The sequence below is a fragment of the Mytilus trossulus genome, chromosome 7 (assembly GCF_036588685.1).
Source record: "Mytilus trossulus isolate FHL-02 chromosome 7, PNRI_Mtr1.1.1.hap1, whole genome shotgun sequence".
NCBI classification, from domain to species: domain Eukaryota; kingdom Metazoa; phylum Mollusca; class Bivalvia; order Mytilida; family Mytilidae; genus Mytilus; species Mytilus trossulus.
This window is the reverse complement of record NC_086379.1, coordinates 53,334,294-53,355,852: the sequence shown is the minus strand read 5'-3', so window position 1 is coordinate 53,355,852 and position 21,559 is coordinate 53,334,294. Positions and strand designations below refer to the sequence as shown.

Genomic DNA, 21,559 nt, shown 5'->3' with positions numbered 1-21,559 from the left:
GCCACTGAAATACAGAAAGGGGAAAATTATACAACGTCCAAAGTAACTGGAGCAATCACTTGTAATGTTAACGATATTCAAACCATCTTTATTCAAACAAAAACAAATAATAAGGAAACACTGGAATCTTTAAAAATAAATGAAATTGTGAACATATCAAATAGCTTATAAAAAAACATACAATCTTACATAACTTCTATCAAAGCATAAATAGGTATAGTTCGCTCGATGTTTCACAATATAATATGATTCTGAACTCACAAAAAAAAATCAACTACTTTTTAATCTAAAGACAACCAGTCCAATATAACGTACGAAATAAAACCAAAAAAGCAAAAATAATACGCCAACAAACAACCTCATTACACGTTTGCTTATTAGCAAGCTTAGTAATACATGCATTTTTTCCAAACTTAAGGATGACATGTTCTCGCGATATAACATATATTTGTCTGATTTGTTATATTACCAGCTGTTGTGTCCCATCACCAACTTTTTCGACGTAATCGATCTAGCAACTAAGGACTGCAACAAGGCCATTTCTGCAATTTCTGTTTGTCGCCTTGCATGATTTTTGTATCTTCTCTATCGTTTTAAAAGATGTGAAGATTGTCACCTAAAGATTTTCATATCAAACTAGAATCAGAAACATTTTCAACAAGAACATCCCACATATTTTATTAGGTAAGTTTAATTTACTCTTATTCATATATAATGCTAACTATTAATGCTGGCCAAATATTCAAACCAAGTTTTAAGACTCACAATTTGTATCCGTTATAAGATGTTTCAGTTAGTTTATAAAAACTCCCTGACTGACAGTAAAACTAGACGTTTCCATGCCTATTCCTTATTTCAAAGTTGCAGTGACATATAAATACTGTTGACATTTTGTAGGATGATTGCAGGTTTCTTTCTTAAGGAGATGGAAAAAGAGGGAGGGGAAATACCAGAGGGACAGTCAAACTCATAAATCGAAAATAAACTGGCAACGCCATGGAACCTTTCTACCACAAACATTTATCAAGGAATGAACATTTGCATTTCATTTAAAAGGAAAAAAACATTTACAGCATTGCTATAAATTGTCTAATGAACGTACATTTCAAAGCGGAAGCTGAGTACATTTAACTAAAATGATTAAATTGTATTTATTTATAACATGACTTTGATTATCCAAGTCGGCATGTGATATTGATAAAACCTGTAACCGATTAAATTTGAAAATAAAGTATATCGTTTGCACATATCCATACAAAACATTTGCGATTTTGTACCAATGGCTGGAGAAACGTCCGCTACGGAACCATTGTTGGCCGAACTTAATCGACGAAACAGTATTGAAGATATAAGTGAAACTCTACCTAAAACAACCGGATATGGCACAACTGAAGTTAAACCTCGCTTTACAAGGAAAAGGCTGCTTATAGTTGGAAGTGTTTTGATGACCGAATTATGTGAACGTTTGACATATTATAGTGTGGTGGCAAATTTGATATTATTTTGCACCTCCACTTTAGATATATCGTCAACTGATGCAGCAAGGATCAATTTGGTATTTTCTGGTTAGTTTCCAGATAATGTTAAATAAATATATGAAATCAAAGTACGCGTTACCAAATTTTATACAGAGCAGTTTTGAAGTGAAAATACGATCGTATTTGTTCATTTTTTATATGAACCTTAACGGATCCAGAAGATTCGGTTAAAACTATTTTTCTTTGTATGTTATTATTTCTATTGTAACTAGATGTTGAAGTTTGGTGGCAGAAAATTACTTCTAATTCGTGACTTTGGTAGTTCGTTTTTCGTAAACTTAATTTATTTTACATGCAATTGGTATAGATCCATAGAAATAGTACGTTGTAAAGGAACATGGGAAGAAGAATTGTATCTTGTATATTTTGTACCCAACATTGGACCACTTGAGATAACAATGGTTTAAGTGAGTTATAAATTTATTACAGGTTCGGTGTTTATCATACCAATTTTTGGAGGATATATTGCAGATGCTTTTACAGGAAAGTATAACGCTATATTTGGATCTGGATTGATTTATGTCATTGGTAAGTTTGAATACTTAAACTTTCCACATTATATTGACTTAATTTTTATATCATGTTATATTGGGTGATAACACTCAGTTTGTAATTTCGAACCCCAACCTAGGCAGGTGCACTAGACTTCAACTTTTTCTGAAGAAGGTCTATTGTTCTCTTCGATCACTCCGGCTTCCTTTTCAACATTTAAAAACTCGTCTGAATGAAGACAGAAGTCGGCAGAAATAAATGCAAAGTTAGTTCCGGTTTTCAAAACGTCCCCTTTAAATTATAAAATTGAGAATGGAAATGGGGAATGTATCAAGGAGACAACAAACAGACCATAGAAAAAACAACAGCAGAAGGTCACCAACAGGTCTTCAATGTAACGAGAAATTCCCGCACCCGCAGGCGTTCTTTAGCTGGCCCCTAAACAAATATATACTAGTTCAGTGATAATGAACGCCATACTAATTTCCAAATTGTACACAAGAAACTAAAATTAAAATAATATCAGACTAACAAAGACCAGAGGCTTGGGACAGGCGCAAAAATGCGGCGGGGTTAAACATATTTATAAGATCTCAACCTTCCCCCTATATTTCTAGCCAATGTAGAAAGGAAACGCATAACAATACGTACATTTAAAGTCCGAGTCTGATGTCAGAAGATGTAACCAAAGAAAATAAACAAAATGACAATTATACATAAAAAAACAACAGACTACTAGCAGTTAACTGACATGCCAGCTCCAGACTTCAATTAAACTGATTGAAAGATTATAATTTCATCATATGAATATCAGGCACAATCCTTCCTGTTAGGGTTTAAGTATCATACCATCATAACATATATGAGAAGAACATAACCCGTGTCATGCCAATAACTATTTTTTTAATATATATGTTAAGTTCCGATGCAAAGACCGTATAAGTGAATCAATATTAACCCCAAAATATGCAATCTTTAATCACCTGACAACAGTATCGTAACTATATCCCTTCTTAATAAGGATATTTAAAGGGTTTGTTAGTTTCTGCGATGAATACTGACATTTTGGTGCTTTATAAAGAATATTTCCATAAAAAATGAATGTGAAATACCTAAACGTATAAGAAGTCTGCATGTTGAGCTATATTTACGAATGATGTCCTTATACCGCTGATAAAATTTAGTAAATGTTTTTTCTCTTGTTTGTGCGAAAATCCTGGTATAATAATTTTTCAGTAATACCTAAATTTCTCTCGTTAAAATCTAATAGTGTTACATACACGAGCAAACCGTACAAGTTGAGATATATAAACACCGTAAGACGGTGACAAGGGAACGTCACCATCTAAAAATGGATAATTAATGATAGGAAATGAAAAATCATCTCTTTTATCATAAATTTTAGTATTAAGCTTTCCGTTAGTGATATAGATATCAAGATTGAGGAAAGGGCAGTGGTCATTGTTAGTATTAGCTGTATTTAAAGTAAGTTCAACAGGATATTTATTATACATACTGAAGTCGTCATTATTGAGAGCCAAAATGTCATCCAAATATCTAAAAGTATTATTAAATTTGTTTATCAGATATTGTTTCGATGGGTCTTTGCTGATTTTTATCATAAAGTGTAACTCCTAGCAATACAAAAACAGGTCCGCAATAAGTGGTGCATAGTTGTTCCCCATTGGAATTCCGATAACATGACGATATACGGAATCTCCAAAGCGAACAAAAATGTTATCTAGTAAATATTCAAGGGCATATAAAGTATCAAAGCATGTCCAATTGACATAGTTTTTTTGTTTATTGCTACTAAAAATTACCTTCACAAAGAACTCATCCATGTTTCTATTAGTATTTGTCGATGCCTTTTGTAGGCCTAGTTTTATTGCCAGCCTCGGCGGTTGACTACAGGGCTTGGTTTGGAAATTATAACGACATATCTACTGTAAGTTTACTGATTACACAACAAGGTTCAATCAATTGAAAATGTATAAATAAAATAAGTATCTTATTCAAGAATGCAAAAGAACAATTCATTTGTACTTGAAATACAAAACAAAATACTTGCCGTGGTAATCAAAATAGTTTATGAAAAAGAAGAAAAAAAATTAACAACCGATATCAGGATTTTTTTACGTAAGACTAGCGTTCTCACCAGAAATGCTCCAATTCAAAATTAAAAGGCCAACAATTATTTAACTTTGTATCTAAAAATATGTATATAAGAACATAAACTCATCATAGGTACCAGGATTGGAAATAAATGTTAAACAGGTCAAAATAGGTACGAAGTTGAAGAGCATGTGGACCAAAAGTTCCTAATAGTTTTGCCAAATACAGCTAAGGAAATCTATTCGTGCGGTAGAAAAGCCTTCGTATTTCAAAAATTCTAAATGTTGTTAACAGTAAATTCATAATTATGAAAATATCAAGAAGAGCTTGTGTATGGTTTAATACTAAAATATTAATATTATAGGAAACAAGAAAAGGATTTTTCATATCATCGCTTGTCCTAATTGCTATAGGAACTGGCGGTATAAAGGCGAATGTTGGACCATTTGGTGCTCAACAGGTTGAAAATCTGGGACCACAAGCTGTGCAGTCTTTTTTTAATTGGTAAATAAAAGCGTATAAGAAGTTTTAAAGAAACATATACATGCTTTTCACGAATGTATAAATATATGGAGATATGATATGATGAGACAATTTTTGTATGATAAAACTGATAAATGAAATTGTCTACAGAAATTGTCACGTATGTCATATTCATATTATTACGTCGCAGATCTATGTTGATTTCACAATAAGATCTAGATATGAAATAGCATATCGTGTTATCTGTGATGTCAAGATCATTAGGTTGTATTTAATGATACTTCCTGATGAATTTGCTCGTGCTCTTATATCGGTGAATGTACTTAAACATAGGTTTCATACATCATAGCATATACTTTTCAGAGTATATTGTTTACACAAAACAGAACATATTTGAATCACTTTCGTTTACTGTTTTGTCATACATAAGGTCGTTTGATTTTTCGTGTGAATTCTTTCACATGATGTTAATTCGGGGTTTTTAATTGTAGAGAAAAGAACGATATCAAAGAAACTTAATAACTGTAAAACAAACTTACAGGAAGACAAACAGATAGACTGTACTGTATGAGTTATTTTTGTTCGTTGTGATGATGGCCGTTCGGTGACCTATTGATGTTTCATTACATAAAAGAGGGACGAAGGATAACAAAGGGACAGTCAAACTCATACATCTAAAACAAACTGACAACGCCATGGCTAAAAATGAAAAATACAAACAGAGAAACAATAGTACACAAGACACAACAATGAAAACTAAAGAATAAACAACACGTACCCCACCAAAAACTAGGGGTGATCTCAGGTGCTACGAAAGGGTAAGCAGATCCTGCTCCACATGTGCTCCCGTCGTGTTGCTTGTGTGATTACAAATTCGGTAAATAGTCTAATTCGGTAGGTAACATTCATGAAAGGGAAGGAGATTGTAGTAAGGAACATATTCGATATCATTTGTGAAACGGTTATTCCATAACGGTCACCCAACTCGTGATGGCGTCCGTAAAATTTACGAAGGGACGATTTCAACTTCACCATTTGGAACTCGTTGTTTAATAGCTTCCTTGTGAGCAGCAACCCTCTATCAAGAAAATCATGATAGTAAATGCAAGCACGGGAATATCGTATCAATTGGGAGATATATACCCCGTATGCACGTGCTACTTAGAGATGGAAAGTTTACAATTGGAAAGCTGAAATCATCTCTTATGTCGTAAAGTTTTGTTTTCAACCGACCCTAATTGTCAACTTCTAGATGTAAGTCAAGATATGAAGCCGACTTAACTGTATCTGTAATATCCTTTATCTCTAGTTCGATGGGATAGATGCGTTCCACATAGTCACCAAATGTTGAATTGATTAGTGAAAGATAATGTGTATGTTTTCTCATTTGCAATACTACCACTTCTCCTTACTTTCTATATATTTGTATGCTTTCTCATTTGCAATGCTACCACTTCTCCTTACTTTCTATATATGTGTATGCTTTCTCATTTGCAATACTACCACTTCTCCTTACTTTCTATATATTTGTATGCTTTCTCATTTGCAATACTACCACTTCTTCTTACTTTCTATATATTTGTATGTTTTCTCATTTGCAATACTACCACTTCTCCTTACTTTCTATATATTTGTATGTTTTCTCATTTGCAATACTACCACTTCTTCTTACTTTCTATATATTTGTATGCTTTCTCATTTGCAATACTACCACTTCTTCTTACTTTCTATATATTTGTATGTTTTCTCATTTGCAATACTACCACTTCTTCTTACTTTCTATATATTTGTATGCTTTCTCATTTGCAAAACTACCACTTCTCCTTACTTTCTATATATTTGTATGTTTTCTCATTTGCAATACTACCACTTCTCACTTTTTATATATCTCAATCTATTAAGTTATGTTTCATACAATGAAAATGTAAATGTATACATGTATTAATTTAAAAAGGCGCAAATGAATTTACAATAGCAATTATCTATAATACTAAAATTACGAGGTCCAATTTGTCAGCCGTCATCACGTAAAAACGACGAATCACAGAATTCAACTTTATATATAACTAATATAGTACAAAGGTGTAGATTAAAAATTACACCACTCCAGGCCCTTTTGTTTTCCACGTAATTAATATTGCCAATAATTAAGAAGTTCCGGGTCGAGTCCGCTACCGATACCAATAGTATATTCACCTGTTACCTATTACCTTATCTGTACGTTCCGCATCTGACAGGCGCACCACCAAACATTGTATTCAGGACTAATATGCTATATACACGGGTCATAACCACAGGGTTGACACTACTAAATTGTCAAATTGTTACCTATTGTAGTATTTTAATCAGTAAGACTTTCTAAGATAACAGTACGAATACTAAAAATCTGGACTAAAAATAAGGCGTATAGGTACAGTTTTCAATTTGTTAGCGGGCATGACGTAAAACAGCAAAGCAAAGTTCCAGTTCAACGGGTTCAAACAGAAAGACTTGAAAGCAGAGAAAAACTGTGTATCTTATAATCGACATGACTTTATCAGATGACAATACTAATACTAAAATAAGGCTTGCGCATAGTTGTATACTTTAATTCAGTCACGGACCCGTGATATCACGGGTGTGTTCTAGTATTATTTTAAGATGAAAGCAAAGAAGTCAATTAAAATTATTGAAATAACAGTGACTACGACGAGATAGTTATCAAACGTACAAGGATTATAATTTAATACGCCAATCGTGAGTTTCGTATACATAAGACTCGTCAGTGACGCACAGATCAAAATCTAGATATGAAGTAAATCATACTATATTATCTGTGATATAAAGATATATTTGTTATATGCTATACTTTATTACAGGTTTTATTGGTTTATAAATGTTGGTGCTATAATTGCCTACTCGGGTGTAGCAGCCGTACAACAGGATGTTGGATTCGATGTTGGTTTTCTTATTCCATTAATAAGCATGATAATAGCACTTGTTATTTTCGTGCTGAATAAATCAAAATACAAATCGTCACCTGCAGGAGGTAACAACACTATTTATTTCCAACTACGTACTCAATAATCTGAAATCTGAAAGCAAAATTGATCATATGTTTTTTTTCAATTCTAGCCAGTGACGAAGCAATGACTAGTGAAACATTTAAAAAAGGTTATTAAGTTAAAAAAAGGGAGCAAGCACAGCACATTATTCAAAGACAGGCAGAAAATATACGTTCCTTTACCTGCGGTAGCCCGCTATCAGGTCGACCACGTCCCCTTCTTACCCGCGGTAGCTCGCTACCGAGGCCGTCGACGTACCTTTGCCTGCGGTAGCCCGCTATCAGGTCGACCACGTCCCTTCTTACCCGCGGTAGCTCGCTACCGAGGCCGTCGACGTTCCTTTACCTGCGGTAGCCCGCTATCAGGTCGACCACGTCCCCTTCTTACCCGCGGTAGCTCGCTACCGAGGCCGTCGACGTACCTTTGCCTGCGGTAGCCCGCTATCAGGTCGATCACGTCCCCTTCTTACCCGCGGTAGCTCGCTACCGAGGCCGTCGACGTACCTTTGCCTGCGGTAGCCCGCTATCAGGTCGACCACGTCCCTTCTTACCCGCGGTAGCTCGCTACCGAGGCCGTCGACGTACCTTTACCTGCGGTAGCCCGCTATCAGGTCGACCACGTCCCCTTCTTACCCGCGGTAGCTCGCTACCGAGGCCGTCGACGTACCTTTGCCTGCGGTAGCCCGCTATCAGGTCGACCACGTCCCTTCTTACCCGCGGTAGCTCGCTACCGAGGCCGTCGACGTTCCTTTACCTGCGGTAGCCCGCTATCAGGTCGACCACGTCCCCTTCTTACCCGCGGTAGCTCGCTACCGAGGCCGTCGAACGTACCTTTGCCTGCGGTAGCCCGCTATCAGGTCGACCACGTCCCCTTCTTACCCGCGGTAGCTCGCTACCGAGGCCGTCGACGTACCTTTGCCTGCGGTAGCCCGCTATCAGGTCGACCACGTCCCTTCTTACCCGCGGTAGCTCGCTACCGAGGCCGTCGACGTACCTTTACCTGCGGTAGCCCGCTATCAGGTCGACCACGTCCCTTCTTACCCGCGGTAGCTCGCTACCAAGGCCGTCGACGTACCTTTACCTGCGGTAGCCCGCTATCAGGTCGACCACGTCCCTCCTTATCCGCGGTAGCTCGCTACCGAGGCCGTCGACGTTCCTTTGCCTGCGATAGCTCGCTATCAGGTCGACCACGTCCCTTCTTACCCGCGGTAGCTCGCTACCGAGGCCGTCGACGTTCCTTTGCCTGCGGTAGCCCGCTATCAGGTCGACCACGACCCTTCTTACCCGCGGTAGCTCGCTACCGAGGCCGTCGACGTTCCTTTACCTGCGGTAGCCCGCTATCAGGTCGACCACGTCCCTTCTTACCCGCGGTAGCTCGCTACCGAGGCCGTCGACGTTCCTTTGCCTGCGATAGCCCGCTATCAGGTCGACCACGTCCCTTCTTACCCGCGGTAGCTCGCTACCGAGGCCGTCGACGTTCCTTTGCCTGCGATAGCCCGCTATCAGGTCGACCACGTCCCTCCTTATCCGCGGTAGCTCGCTACCGAGGCCGTCGACGTTCCTTTGCCTGCGATAGCCCGCTATCAGGTCGACCACGTCCCTTCTTACCCGCGGTAGCTTGCTACCGAGGCCATCGACGTTCCTTTGCCTGCGATAGCCCGCTATCAGGTCGACCACGTCCCTTCTTACCCGCGGTAGCTCGCTACCGAGGCAGTCGACGTACCTTTACCTGTGGAAGCCCGCTATCAGGTCGACCACGTCCCTCCTTATCCGCGGTAGCTCGCTACCGAGGCCGTCGACGTTCCTTTACCTGCGATAGCCCGCTATTAGGTCGACCACGTCCCTTCTTACCCGCGGTAGCTCGCTACCGAGGCCATCGACGTTCCTTTGCCTGCGGTAGCCCGCTATCAGGTCGACCACGACCCTTCTTACCCGCGGTAGCTCGCTACCGAGGCCGTCGACGTACCTTTACCTGCGGTCGGAACGTCGTTATAAACATGATAAAGTATAACTCTTTCTAAAATTGAAAAAATGGTTTCATGCTCTATCTTACATCAATCTCTGTTTACTGGTTATAAACATATTTAGGCGAAACTGTACTTTGCACAACTTTTCGGATTTTAAGAGTTTTTTGGGGGAAGGGGTAGGGGGTTACTTTACTCTTCTATTTCATATATGATTTGAATTTTTTTTATCGCCTGTCGTAAGTATAATGTGTACAAAACGTTTGCGCGTCCAGATTACAAATATTGAAGTTTGGTTTCCTTAAAAAACTTTTGTTTAATCCACAGAAACTGTATTCTAGATTTAAATGTTTTAATAAATTTAGAAACACTTATGTGCACCTTTGATGCTGTAAAACACATGTTTTAATCTTATTGTTTGATCTTTTATTATCTATGACCTATTCCTAAGATTTTGATATTCCTTGTCAGGGGAAGGTCATGTCATTAAAAATTTTAAAAGTCAGAACTTGTTTCATTATACTCGTAGAACAGAGAAAAATATCACATAACAAATGCACCGAAACAGAGAAGGTATTTCGCGTGATAAACATTTATTTTGGATGAACGTATTGTATTGATACAGATTTATTCATGAACATCAAACAAATAATGTGTGCATGTTATATATGTGACAATATCAATCAACACAAACAACTCCACTAGAACCAATCTGTCATAAAATTATGAATGCAGTACTTTAGAAATGACATTTAGTTTATATAATTATTTTTCTTTGTTTTGCTTAGGCAGTGTTCTCCAGGACACCATAGGTGTATGTTGGGCTTCTAAATGTAAGGGTTTCAACAACGCCAGAAACGACAATGGTGGCAAATACAGTAATGACATGGTAGATGGCGTTATAGCTGTTCTGCGTATTCTACCCATATTTTTATTTGTCATTATGTACTGGGCAATATATTCACAGGTAGAGCTCTTCTCAGAAATGATTATTGAGTTTCATCGTCAAATTTGAATTTTTAATCTAAAATGTCATTATACTAATTTGTATTATATTTTCACTTAAAAACAGAAAACTAATGTCAAAAGTAATTAAAAAAAAAGTAAAATATATTGAAAAGTATCACGTCTATCCAAGTTTACGATATGGACATAGGGATTGACGAAAGTTTTGCTTCCTGCTGTTGAAATTTATAACGCATATTGAATTTTGTAATGAGCCCATATACATAATTAAGTCATGTTACCGTGACTTCATCAACGTTTTTCCACGGTTTAAAATGGAATTTAGAATTAAATTATAAGAAATGACGGTAATATTTTTTTCTTTCTATTCGAAATAACATAAAAAATGTGGTGCCCACTGTTAAATAACCCGCTACGCGCGTTTTTCAGTGTGCACCAAATTTTTTATGTTATTTCTTCATAGAAAGAAAAAATATTACAGTCATTCCTTAATTGTTATCTGATTTGCTCTTTTAAACATTGAATTATCGAACACATGCGCAATTAGTTTGGTTTTTTTTGTCTTTTTTGTACAAAACTAGTCATCATGTATAATCATCAACCGGCGTTATACCGTTGTTTTTTATTATGAAAAAAAATAATTTAACTTATCAACAGAACTATTGATAACTGTCATACAAGTGGGAGTGTTAGCTAGCTATAAACCAATATTTGATCCACTATTATCTTCGAGAAATGTCTGTACCAAGTGAGGGAAATGACTGTTGTTTATCACTTGTTCTATTGATTGATAACTGTCATACAAGTGGGAGTGTTAGCTAGATATAAACCAATATTTGATCCACTATTATCTTCGAGAAATGTCTGTACCAAGTGAGGGAAATGACTGTTGTTTATCACTTGTTCTATTGATTGATAACTGTCATACAAGTGGGAGTGTTAGCTAGATATAAACCAATATTTGATCCACCATTATCTTCGTGAAATGGCTGTACCAAGTTAGGGAAATGACTGTTGTTTATCACTTGTTCCATAGATTGATAACGTTTGCTTTTGTCAGTTTATACAGACTTCCGTTTGAATGGTTTTACACGTCTAGTAATTTTGGGGCCCTTTATAGCTTGTTGTTCGGTATGTTAAGGCTCCGTGTTGAAGGCCGTATATTGACCTATAATGGTTTACTTTTATAAATTGTTATTTTGATAGAGAGTTGTCTCATTGGCACTCATTTCTGAGTTATGTGCCCTTGAGTATGAAGGTGTGAAAATCTTGGGAGACTTAAAAGAGAGATAAAATATATTTTCCAGTGTATTATGTTGAGATGTTTTCTGATTCTATATCAGAATAGACATTATGTGTGAAGCTGTTATAGTTTATTCGAATTTTTAGTGACCAAATAGTGACTTTTGTAAAGATTTTCGAAAGTGATTGAATCGGAGTTCACAACACACAAAATGGCTGACCAGGTAACGAAAGACAAACAACAACAACAACAATCAAACTTAGATAGTTATTTTAAAAATACACCAAAACATAGTGGTAAAAGGTTACAACCATCCAGTAGTCCCGACAACTTATCTCCATCTATGCAACAAGTTGAAAAGGTAGCAAGAACAGCCAACCTTGATTCATCTCTCAGTGGCTCTATCGTTTCTGAACATGACAGTTCTGAACAGATAATATCATCCATTGAAAATGAAACTGTATTCAAGCTATCTGATGTTGTTTGTGCTACGCTAAAAAATCAAGAGTTTTTGGACTCCATCATTCCTCTCATCACTGAAAAGGTAATTGAAATGGTCAAACCTAAAATTGCACTGATCGTTGACGAATGTATTCAGCCTCATTTACTTACTATCAAACACAATAAAGAAGCACTTATTTTGAAAGATGTTGAACTTAACAATCAAAAAGAGCAAATAAATTATTTAAACCGCAAATTAGACAAGATCGAAGCCAGGGTCGAGGAACAGGAACAGTATTCGCGAAGAACCAGTTTACGATTCCATAATGTTCCTGCACCAACTGACGACAAAGGCGATATTATCAAGCCTATAGACACAGATTCCCTTATCCTTGGTATTTGCTATAAGCAATTGAAATTGAAGTTAGACACGAGAGATATTGGCAGATCCCATCCCATAGGTGAGATTAAAGACGGGAAAATTTCCATCATTGTACGGTTCCTGTCGTATCGTCAAAGGCAGTTGGTTTTCAGCAATAAACGCAAATTGAAAGGAAACACAAACAAAACTTTCATTGCTGAAAACCTTACAAAACACAGATACAATCTTCTGCACAGACTTAACACATTGCGTGAGAAAGGTAAAATCAATTCGTTTTGGACACATGACGGGTCCATATTGATTAAACAATCTGAGAATTCTCGTCCGAAAGTGGTAATTTCTAGGCAGGACATATATAAGCTTGGTGGGGAAGTCCTTGAAGGTGATGACCAGAAAGAGGATTAGACATTCCGTTTACATCATAGTCTTATGTCCGTTGACTTGTATTTGTATAAATAACACAATTCTTAAATTGTTTTATCAATTTAATTGTATACACTAGTCTTGTATAGATAATTATACTCCTTTTTTCTGTATTGCTGTACTGGATATTTCTTTTCTCGCTACACGTGTTAAGCATCACGTGTCTGTGTTTGTTTATTTATATTTCATTTATTTGCAATTTAAAACATGTGACATGAAATTATAACTCAACTCTATTACACTTGAGTGATTTAAAATAACTTAGATACACGTGAACTTGTTACGCTCCTGTAACTTTAATAATGATCGTTCTTCAAACGTTTCTATAGCTTACCCGTATTGATTAAATGAAAAGATAGATTAATCTATTTACCTTATATTTACACTTCACAAAAGAGCTTCCGTTTTTAAAAACTTCACATTTTGTTTTCTGATTTATTTGATTTTTGTTTCCTCCCCCTCAAATGACATCGAAACTAAATTCATCTTAACTAAATTGATCTCTCTGATTTCATTACAACTGCATCGAACATTCCTATGATGTTCCAATTTTGCCTTTTGTACATAAATTTTTGTTTTCCCTTATTTTTTATTTGCCTGAATTTCATGAATGATCATTCGATTTATATGTGTTTATATCTTGCATCATGTTTTACAAAGCAGTCCTATTTTCTAATTGTCATTTACATGTATTCTCTTGTATTTGACAATGGGTAATGACATCGTAGCATATAGAATGACAATAGGACTGTTTTATCACAAGAAAAGTCTGGGTTGTTTGAGAAAAACATTTGTATCTTTCTCAGTGTATGAATTTCTTGCCGTTTTATTTACGAATATTTCAAGACTTAAACTATGTATTTTTAATTTTTACAGATCTTCTGCTAATATGATTTCATTGTACATACTGTTATTATGGTTGTTGCTAATATGTGGTGACATCGAACCGAACCCGGGTCCTGAGCGCACACCAGAAATATCTGAGAAAACATTGTCAATTTTCCATGGTAATATAAGAAGCCTTAGAAATAAACTGAATTATATTGTCGATATTATTGAAGATTACGATGTCGTATTCTTGACAGAAACCCATTTAGACTCAAATATTACAGATTCTGATTTATATATATCCGGTTTTGAAATACCAGTTCGAAAAGATAGAAATTCTCATGGGGGTGGCATTATTATGTATTATAAAAGTTATGTTCGCATAACTCGTCGACATGATTTGGAGAATTGCCAACTTGAGAGTATGTGGTTTGAGTTAAAAACTAAATTGCGATCAATATTGATAAACATCAATTATAGGTCGGAACGGCAATCTTCAGTTTATTTCTGGCAGTATTTTGATCAAATGTTGAAAAATGCCCTTGATGAAAATAATAACATAATTTGCTTAGGTGACCTGAATAAAAACTTTATGTCAGATCTACCGTCAAATATAAGAGATATTTTTTTCATCAGTGGCCTTGTTAACATAATTGACAAAGCTACTCATTTTGACACACGAACTGGTAGCACGTCTTTACTTGATCCTATTTTAGTCACTGATTCGATACCGGTTTTAGATAAAGACACAATACCTTTTGATAGAGGTATTAGTGATCATGATGGAACATACGTCACAATTAATTGTGGTTTTAGTAAAAGACGAACTTATAATAGATCGATATGGGATTATAAAAAAGGTGATTATTACCTTATGAAACAAAAAGTAGTTGAAACAAATTGGGAATATTTGATTTCTGATGCAAGTGATGTTCATGTTGCTGCGACTAATTTCACGAACTCATTTCTTAATATAGCCTCCGAGTGCATACCTACAAGGGAAGTAACTATAAGATGTGACGATAAAGTTTGGTATGATTCGGATTTGCGGCGTGAAACGAGAAAACGCGACAGGCTTCGGAATATTTTTATTCGCTCAAAAAGTACATCCGCAGAAAAGAAATTTAAACAACAAAGAAACAAAGTAAATAATTTGAAAAAGCAAGCACAAAAATATTTTTTTACCAGTATTAATGAAAATTTAGATGAATTAAAAGTTACAAACTGTAAACAATACTGGAAAACGGTTAACATGTTAATTAAAAGTGATACACCGTCTCATGATTTACCACCCATGACGGACCCTGATCACAACTTTAAACTTGCGTATGAGGGAAGCGAAAAGTCCGACATTTTAAATAAATATTTTTGTTCAATTTCTAATTTAGATGGCGCTAGTAAAGATTTGCCGGAATTTGACGACCGATGTCTTGAATTTATTTCACAAATTGTAGTTAGTGAACAAGATGTACTTGATATTCTTTCAACGCTCGATGTTAATAAAGCTGTTGGGCCAGATATCGTTAGCAACAGAATGTTACTTGCCGTTAGAAATGAAATTTCCAAACCATTATGTCTACTTTTTAACAAATCTTTAAATGATAAAATATTTCCGGACCAATGGAAGATTGCACATGTTATTCCCTTATTCAAAAGTGGTGACAAGTCATTACCGTCTAACTACAGGCCAGTCTCCTTATTGTCATGTGTGAGTAAAGTCTTAGAAAAGATTGTTTTTAAAAATATTTTTAACCATTTACATGGAAATAAATTATTATACAAGTATCAATCCGGATTTATTCCAGGATACTCAACTTCGCATCAGTTGATAGAATTGTATAACAAAATTTTGAGTGCACTAAATGAAAAGCTTTTAACAAGCATTACATTTGCTGATATAAGCAAAGCATTTGATACTGTTTGGATTAAGGCTTTATTACATAAACTTGAAAAATATGGTATAAAAGGAGACTTGCTATGTTGGTTGAAAAGTTACTTGTCTAGACGATCTCAGAGAGTTGTCATAAAAGATTCATTATCAAACATTGGAAAACTTAACGCTGGTGTGCCTCAGGGGTCAGTATTAGGACCCTTGTTGTTTTTAATATACATAAATGATATAGCTGATGGTATGTCTGGATTCGGAAGGCTTTTTGCAGATGATACTTCAATAGGTCATACTGCACCTGATGAATCCACTTTGAAAAATTCAATCAGTAGAGATCTTGATTATTTAAGTAAGTGGTCAGAAAATGGCTAATGAAGTTTAATCCTAATAAAACTGATATTATGATATTCAGTTTGAAAAATATTTACAGTGATATTACTTTTGATTTTGGTGGTGCTACATTGAAACCAGTTAGTGCGCATAAACACCTAGGTGTCATATTTAGTAATGATTGTAAATGGAATAAGCATGTTGATAAACTGATTGAGAAAACTACGAAGCAGCTTAATGTTTTACGCAAACTAAAATATCGACTAAAAAGGGAATATTTGGAAAAAATTTATATGATTTTTATTCGTCCGATACTTGAGTATTCATCAGAAGTTTGGGATAATTGTGGGAACACAAATTCTGATCGGATAGAAAATATTCAAATCGAGGCTGCTCGCATAGTAACTGGATTACCAAGTTATGCTAGCCGAAACGCTATTTACAGGGAGACGGGATGGGAAAAATTAATCGTAAGGCGGGAGGTAAAAAAGTTAGCCATGTTTTATAAAATTATTAACAATCAGGCTCCAGATTATTTACATGACTTGGTTCCAGAATTTGTGTCTGATATTAGTAATTACAATTTACGAAACAGACACAATATCACTATTCCAGTGAATCGTTTGTCGGTTTATCAACATTCTTATTTCCCAGCATCCATAACATTGTGGAACACTTTAGATATTATTATTAGACAGAGTCCTACATTTTCATCATTTAAAAGCAAATTGCACATGTTATACTATAAGAATAAAAAACCTCCGAGTTATTTTTGCTCTGGAGACCGCTTACTATCTGTATTACATGCAAGGTTGCGAAACCATTGTAGCACTCTTCAATCTGATTTATTTAATGCAAACTTAGTACAAGATGCCAATTGTTTATGTGGCTTCATCAATGAAGATGCTAAACATTATTTATTATATTGTAACAATTTTTCATCAGAAAGACTATTAATGATGAATGAAATCAATGTTTTTGCTATCAATATTACAATTGAGTTATTGCTCTCTGGTGATGAGTCTTTGAGTTCTGAAGAAAATGATAGTGTTTTTCTATCTGTACAAAAGTATATAAAAAGTACCAAGCGTTTTTCTCAACTTTGACAACCTTATTCTGTAACAGATCTTACTAGAACATGATCAATGTATGTATGCTCTTTTGGGAACGATAATCGAATGATCTTTATGATTGACTTTTGTATTCTGAAACGTTTCAATGGATTTAAGTAAAAAACAAAATTGATACTTACAATTACGTGTAGATTTATTCCGTTTTTCTGTTAATCCGTAACTATTAACTATGAGTGTGTAATTTACATTTAAACAAATTCACACACACACATGACTAAAGTCATTTGTCATGTACACTAACATATTTAATTTACAGTTCGGTGTGTTTGCATTTATTTCTTCTGAAAAAAGGCGCATTCGATTGGTTATATTAAGTGTTAAATATCCATTGATTCGATTCTAAAAATTTATATGTAATTTATTTTTTATATCTTCATGCTAAAATAATAATTGGTTAAAGTCAGATTTATGTAATGTTCATTCATGTGTATATTTATGTATATATTGGAGAAGACGTTACTAAGTTGGAAAACTTGTGTCTAATCCATTTGTCTCTTTTTGGAACAATAAAATATGTTTAAACTATTGGCACTCATACTACATCTTTCTATATCAATTCACCTTATGAATTTACTGATTTTGATATTGGTATTTTTGTTTAACATTTGTTGTAAAATTGCATTCGAAATTTTTTTTAAATGGACACAAAAAATATCTGAATTTAATGAGATAAGTAAATAAAAAATGTGAACAGCCATTTATCTATAGAATGTATGTAAAAACGGTAAATATAGCTGAATAAGATTTTTCTATATATTTCTACAATGCATATTGTTTAAAAATTATATTTATATAAGTTTTTTAGATTTAACTACTGTTGCCTTAACTTTATTCTTATCTGACATAAGTAAAGCAACAAATATAAATCAATAAAGATTGTTACTGATAAAAATTGTTGGACATACTGTTATAGATCAGTTTTACAAGAAAAAGAAAAATTGAAACGTATCCTATTTTTCAAATATACAAATGAAGCTTAAAGTCAGATTCTAAGTACGTTAAGGAGCACAATGGGTTATGTCCTTTCAAAATTAGAAAATAAAATGGTAGAGAAGGCAAGAACTAAAATTAATATTATTTTTCTGGTTATCAGATGTATATTTTATTACTGTCTTATTGTAATATGCAATTATAAAGATTGTTGTTATTTTTCTAGATGAGTACAACATTTTTCTTGCAAAGTGAGAGAATGGACATTAAAGTAGGTTCCGGTAATGTACCTATTGCAGTGCTTAATATTTTTGACACTATCATCATTGTAGTGTTAATACCTATAATGGAATCGTTTGTGTATCCATTTCTAGAGAGGATCCATAGATCACCTTCACATTTACAAAGAATGGGTGAGATAACATTATATATGTGATTATAAAATATTTTAAGCTTTTTAAAAAATATTATCATGTGTTTATTTTGATGTTTAGCAAATCCTTTTGGAATATCTTTATCAATGCCTTTCAACATCCTGCCATTTTTTTGGCCACTTAAACTTTTTGTTTTGTTAACGACACTTGTTTCTGGCGTACAAAATGTATAGCCTGAGTTTTATATATATTCTTTACATTTTTCAGGAATTGGAATGATTCTGGCTGCAATGTCCGTATTTGTTGCGGGAATTTTGGAAATTTATAGAAAGAAAGATATAAGTATCATAGGCCAAAAACTTGCTGGTGATACCTTTAACGCATCATCTATATCAGTATTTGCACAGATACCACAATTTACTCTGATAGGTGCAAGTGAAGTGTTTACAAGTATATCAGGTCATTAAATTCATAATATTTTGTCTCAATTTGCAAATACTTGTAACAAATTGTGAACAAATTATTTTCTTTAAATCAATGATATCCTAGAATATGTTAATATTGTCTCTTATTCCCGATTATGACAGGTTAATTGAGTAATGATGCGCAATGTGGGAGAATCATGCAAAGCCGGAACCGTTTACTCTATCGACGCGACCATCTCTTATTAATTTGATTTCCTTCGAATTTCTATTTTGTAAATGTACACATGAATTAACGTTTTGCATATTTGTATATCTTTAAACATAAAAGCAACTAATTTTTTTAATCAACAGGGTTGGAATTCGCGTATTCTCAAGCACCAGAATTTATGCAGGGAGTGTGTATGGGATTGTTTTTGGCGACCTCTGGAATTGGTGGTTATGTAGCTGAGCTGATTCTAGAAATTGTAGTTGCTGTGACAGGATCCAACCCTCCAGGTAATCTTTTATACAACGTTAAAGTTAAAAACACTAAAAAAATAAATAAATCAAAAACTGTGAGCTTGTGACACAAAGCTATAATATTTCCTTTTGTGCAGTAAACAAAGAAAAAAAGGATTATAAACATAACTTTTCTGATGCAATTTGCTTTTAATGACAAATTTGTTTAAAAGATATCATAACTTTCGGGAAACAATCTCATGGTCTGCCTGTCTGTAAAGAATGATAATCGCTTAGTGGCAGAGAGGTGTAAGGCTCACTTTTTTAAATCAGTTCAACGAAGAACTTGGGTATACCAGATTAAACTTGCGCCAAGAATCGGACATTTCACTTACAATAGTTATCAAAGGTGCCATGATTATAATTTAATACGCCAGACGCGTAAAACTATGCAACTTCGTTCATATATATATATATATATATATATACAACTCGTCTAAACATCAACCCAACAATGTTAGATCTGTAAATTTGCTTTCGCAAATTTTTGGTTCTTCCCTCGCCGGGATTCGAACCCATGCTACTGTGATATCGTGACACCAAATCGCCTGCACTGCAGCCGTCCCGCTAGACCACACGACCACCTGGGCTCTCTATATATAGATAATGTATTTTCGGTGGCCGGCTGTGCAAAACTCATGGGTAAGCACATCTTGCTACAATTTTTACACCCGTCGTGTTCCTCGTAGAATTATAAATTTTGTAACATGTCTCATTTAGAGATGTCACATTCGAGATAAGAGAACGGAATTGTTGTAACAACCAATGGAACATATTTATCGTCATCTGTGACACATGTATTGCGGCCGTCGAATTTTCTTAGGGATACTATTAACTTTTTCATTCACAAAGTTCGAAGAATACAAAATGTAAAAGTAGAACAACATTTGTTGTGCAAGATAGGATACATATGTGCGATACGAACCGAACGCTTGTTCGATTGGTGTCTATGTCTTAAATTTGATTATAATTAATGCTTTCAATTTATCATGTGAAATTATTAGCATATATTGATTTTCTTCAGATTCGTGGTTTCCAGATGAAATAAATGATGGCAAGACGGAAAACCTTTTCTTTTTATTGGGGATTTTAATGTTAATTGACTTTGTTTTGTTTGCCATTATTGCATACTTTTACAAATACCGAAAACTAGAAAAAGTTGAGGCTGAAATTACAGAATCAACACAAGGTATAAACTGTGTCATTAATGAAAATGTTAAAACAACAACACCTCAAAGTGTGGTGGTGAAATACGACATCAAGGAGCAGAACATTACGACAGAAATGTAATATAACTGTTACCGCGCAATTCAAAAGAAAAAAAGTGTAATTTATTGTTATTAAAGTATATTTGTGTATGCGTATGCATCACGACACTTCGTTCTAACTGTTACGTATGTGATGGTTGTGATGTATTTTAACTTGTGGATCATAGTTTAAGCAAAACATTTGTCAGTTTTAACATATGCATACAAGATCCAATGACCACTGGAGGAGAGTAGTTTTGAATTAAACGATAACACAATAATCATTAAGTTGCACGTATTAAACTGCATTTCAATTTAATATACAAGTGTGACTTGACCTCTTTTTTTTCTTCTTTTTTTTGGCAAGCAAAAATCTACACTTTTGAAAAGCCATCATTTGGGCTATTTGTTTTTATCTTTGAATTTTTTAACGTATTTTGACTGCAAATACCAATGGATCGTGTCTGCTAAAGTGTACAATGCACATTCATAAAAAGAATTGATAGTTTATTCTTTTGTATGCACATAATGAATAAGATATCAAATTACTTATAAAATGTCCTATACTTGTAAGTTGACAGGACTACAAGCCATTTTATTGCGTACTTGTTATCAATAAAATATAAATTGTATATGTTACTTGTCGTTACACTTCTGTCGCAATTAGTTTCAAATTCTAAAATATATAGAGAGTGAAAAAAAAGTACAATAAAAATGCCTTACTTTGAGGCTAATTTGAAAATGGGAAGTTTATTAAAACTTATAACAAAAAAAACGTTATCAATCAACGTAACAATTTATATTCCTGATTTAATA

General features: G+C 34.7%; 1 protein-coding gene across 1 annotated transcript; it reads left to right on the top strand.

Annotated features, from left to right (window-relative positions):
- Window positions 1–1,277: 1,277 nt before the first annotated feature.
- On the top strand, window positions 1,278–21,326 carry LOC134726517 (solute carrier family 15 member 4-like). The gene is made up of 10 exons (XM_063590922.1): window positions 1,278–1,565; window positions 1,968–2,066; window positions 3,908–3,978; window positions 4,510–4,649; window positions 7,487–7,656; window positions 10,424–10,602; window positions 18,426–18,612; window positions 18,841–19,032; window positions 19,350–19,493; window positions 20,521–21,326. Exons 1-10 carry the CDS (start codon window positions 1,280–1,282, stop codon window positions 20,784–20,786), a joined length of 1,734 nt encoding a protein of 577 aa, XP_063446992.1. The 5' UTR covers window positions 1,278–1,279; the 3' UTR covers window positions 20,787–21,326.
- Window positions 21,327–21,559: the final 233 nt, after the last annotated feature.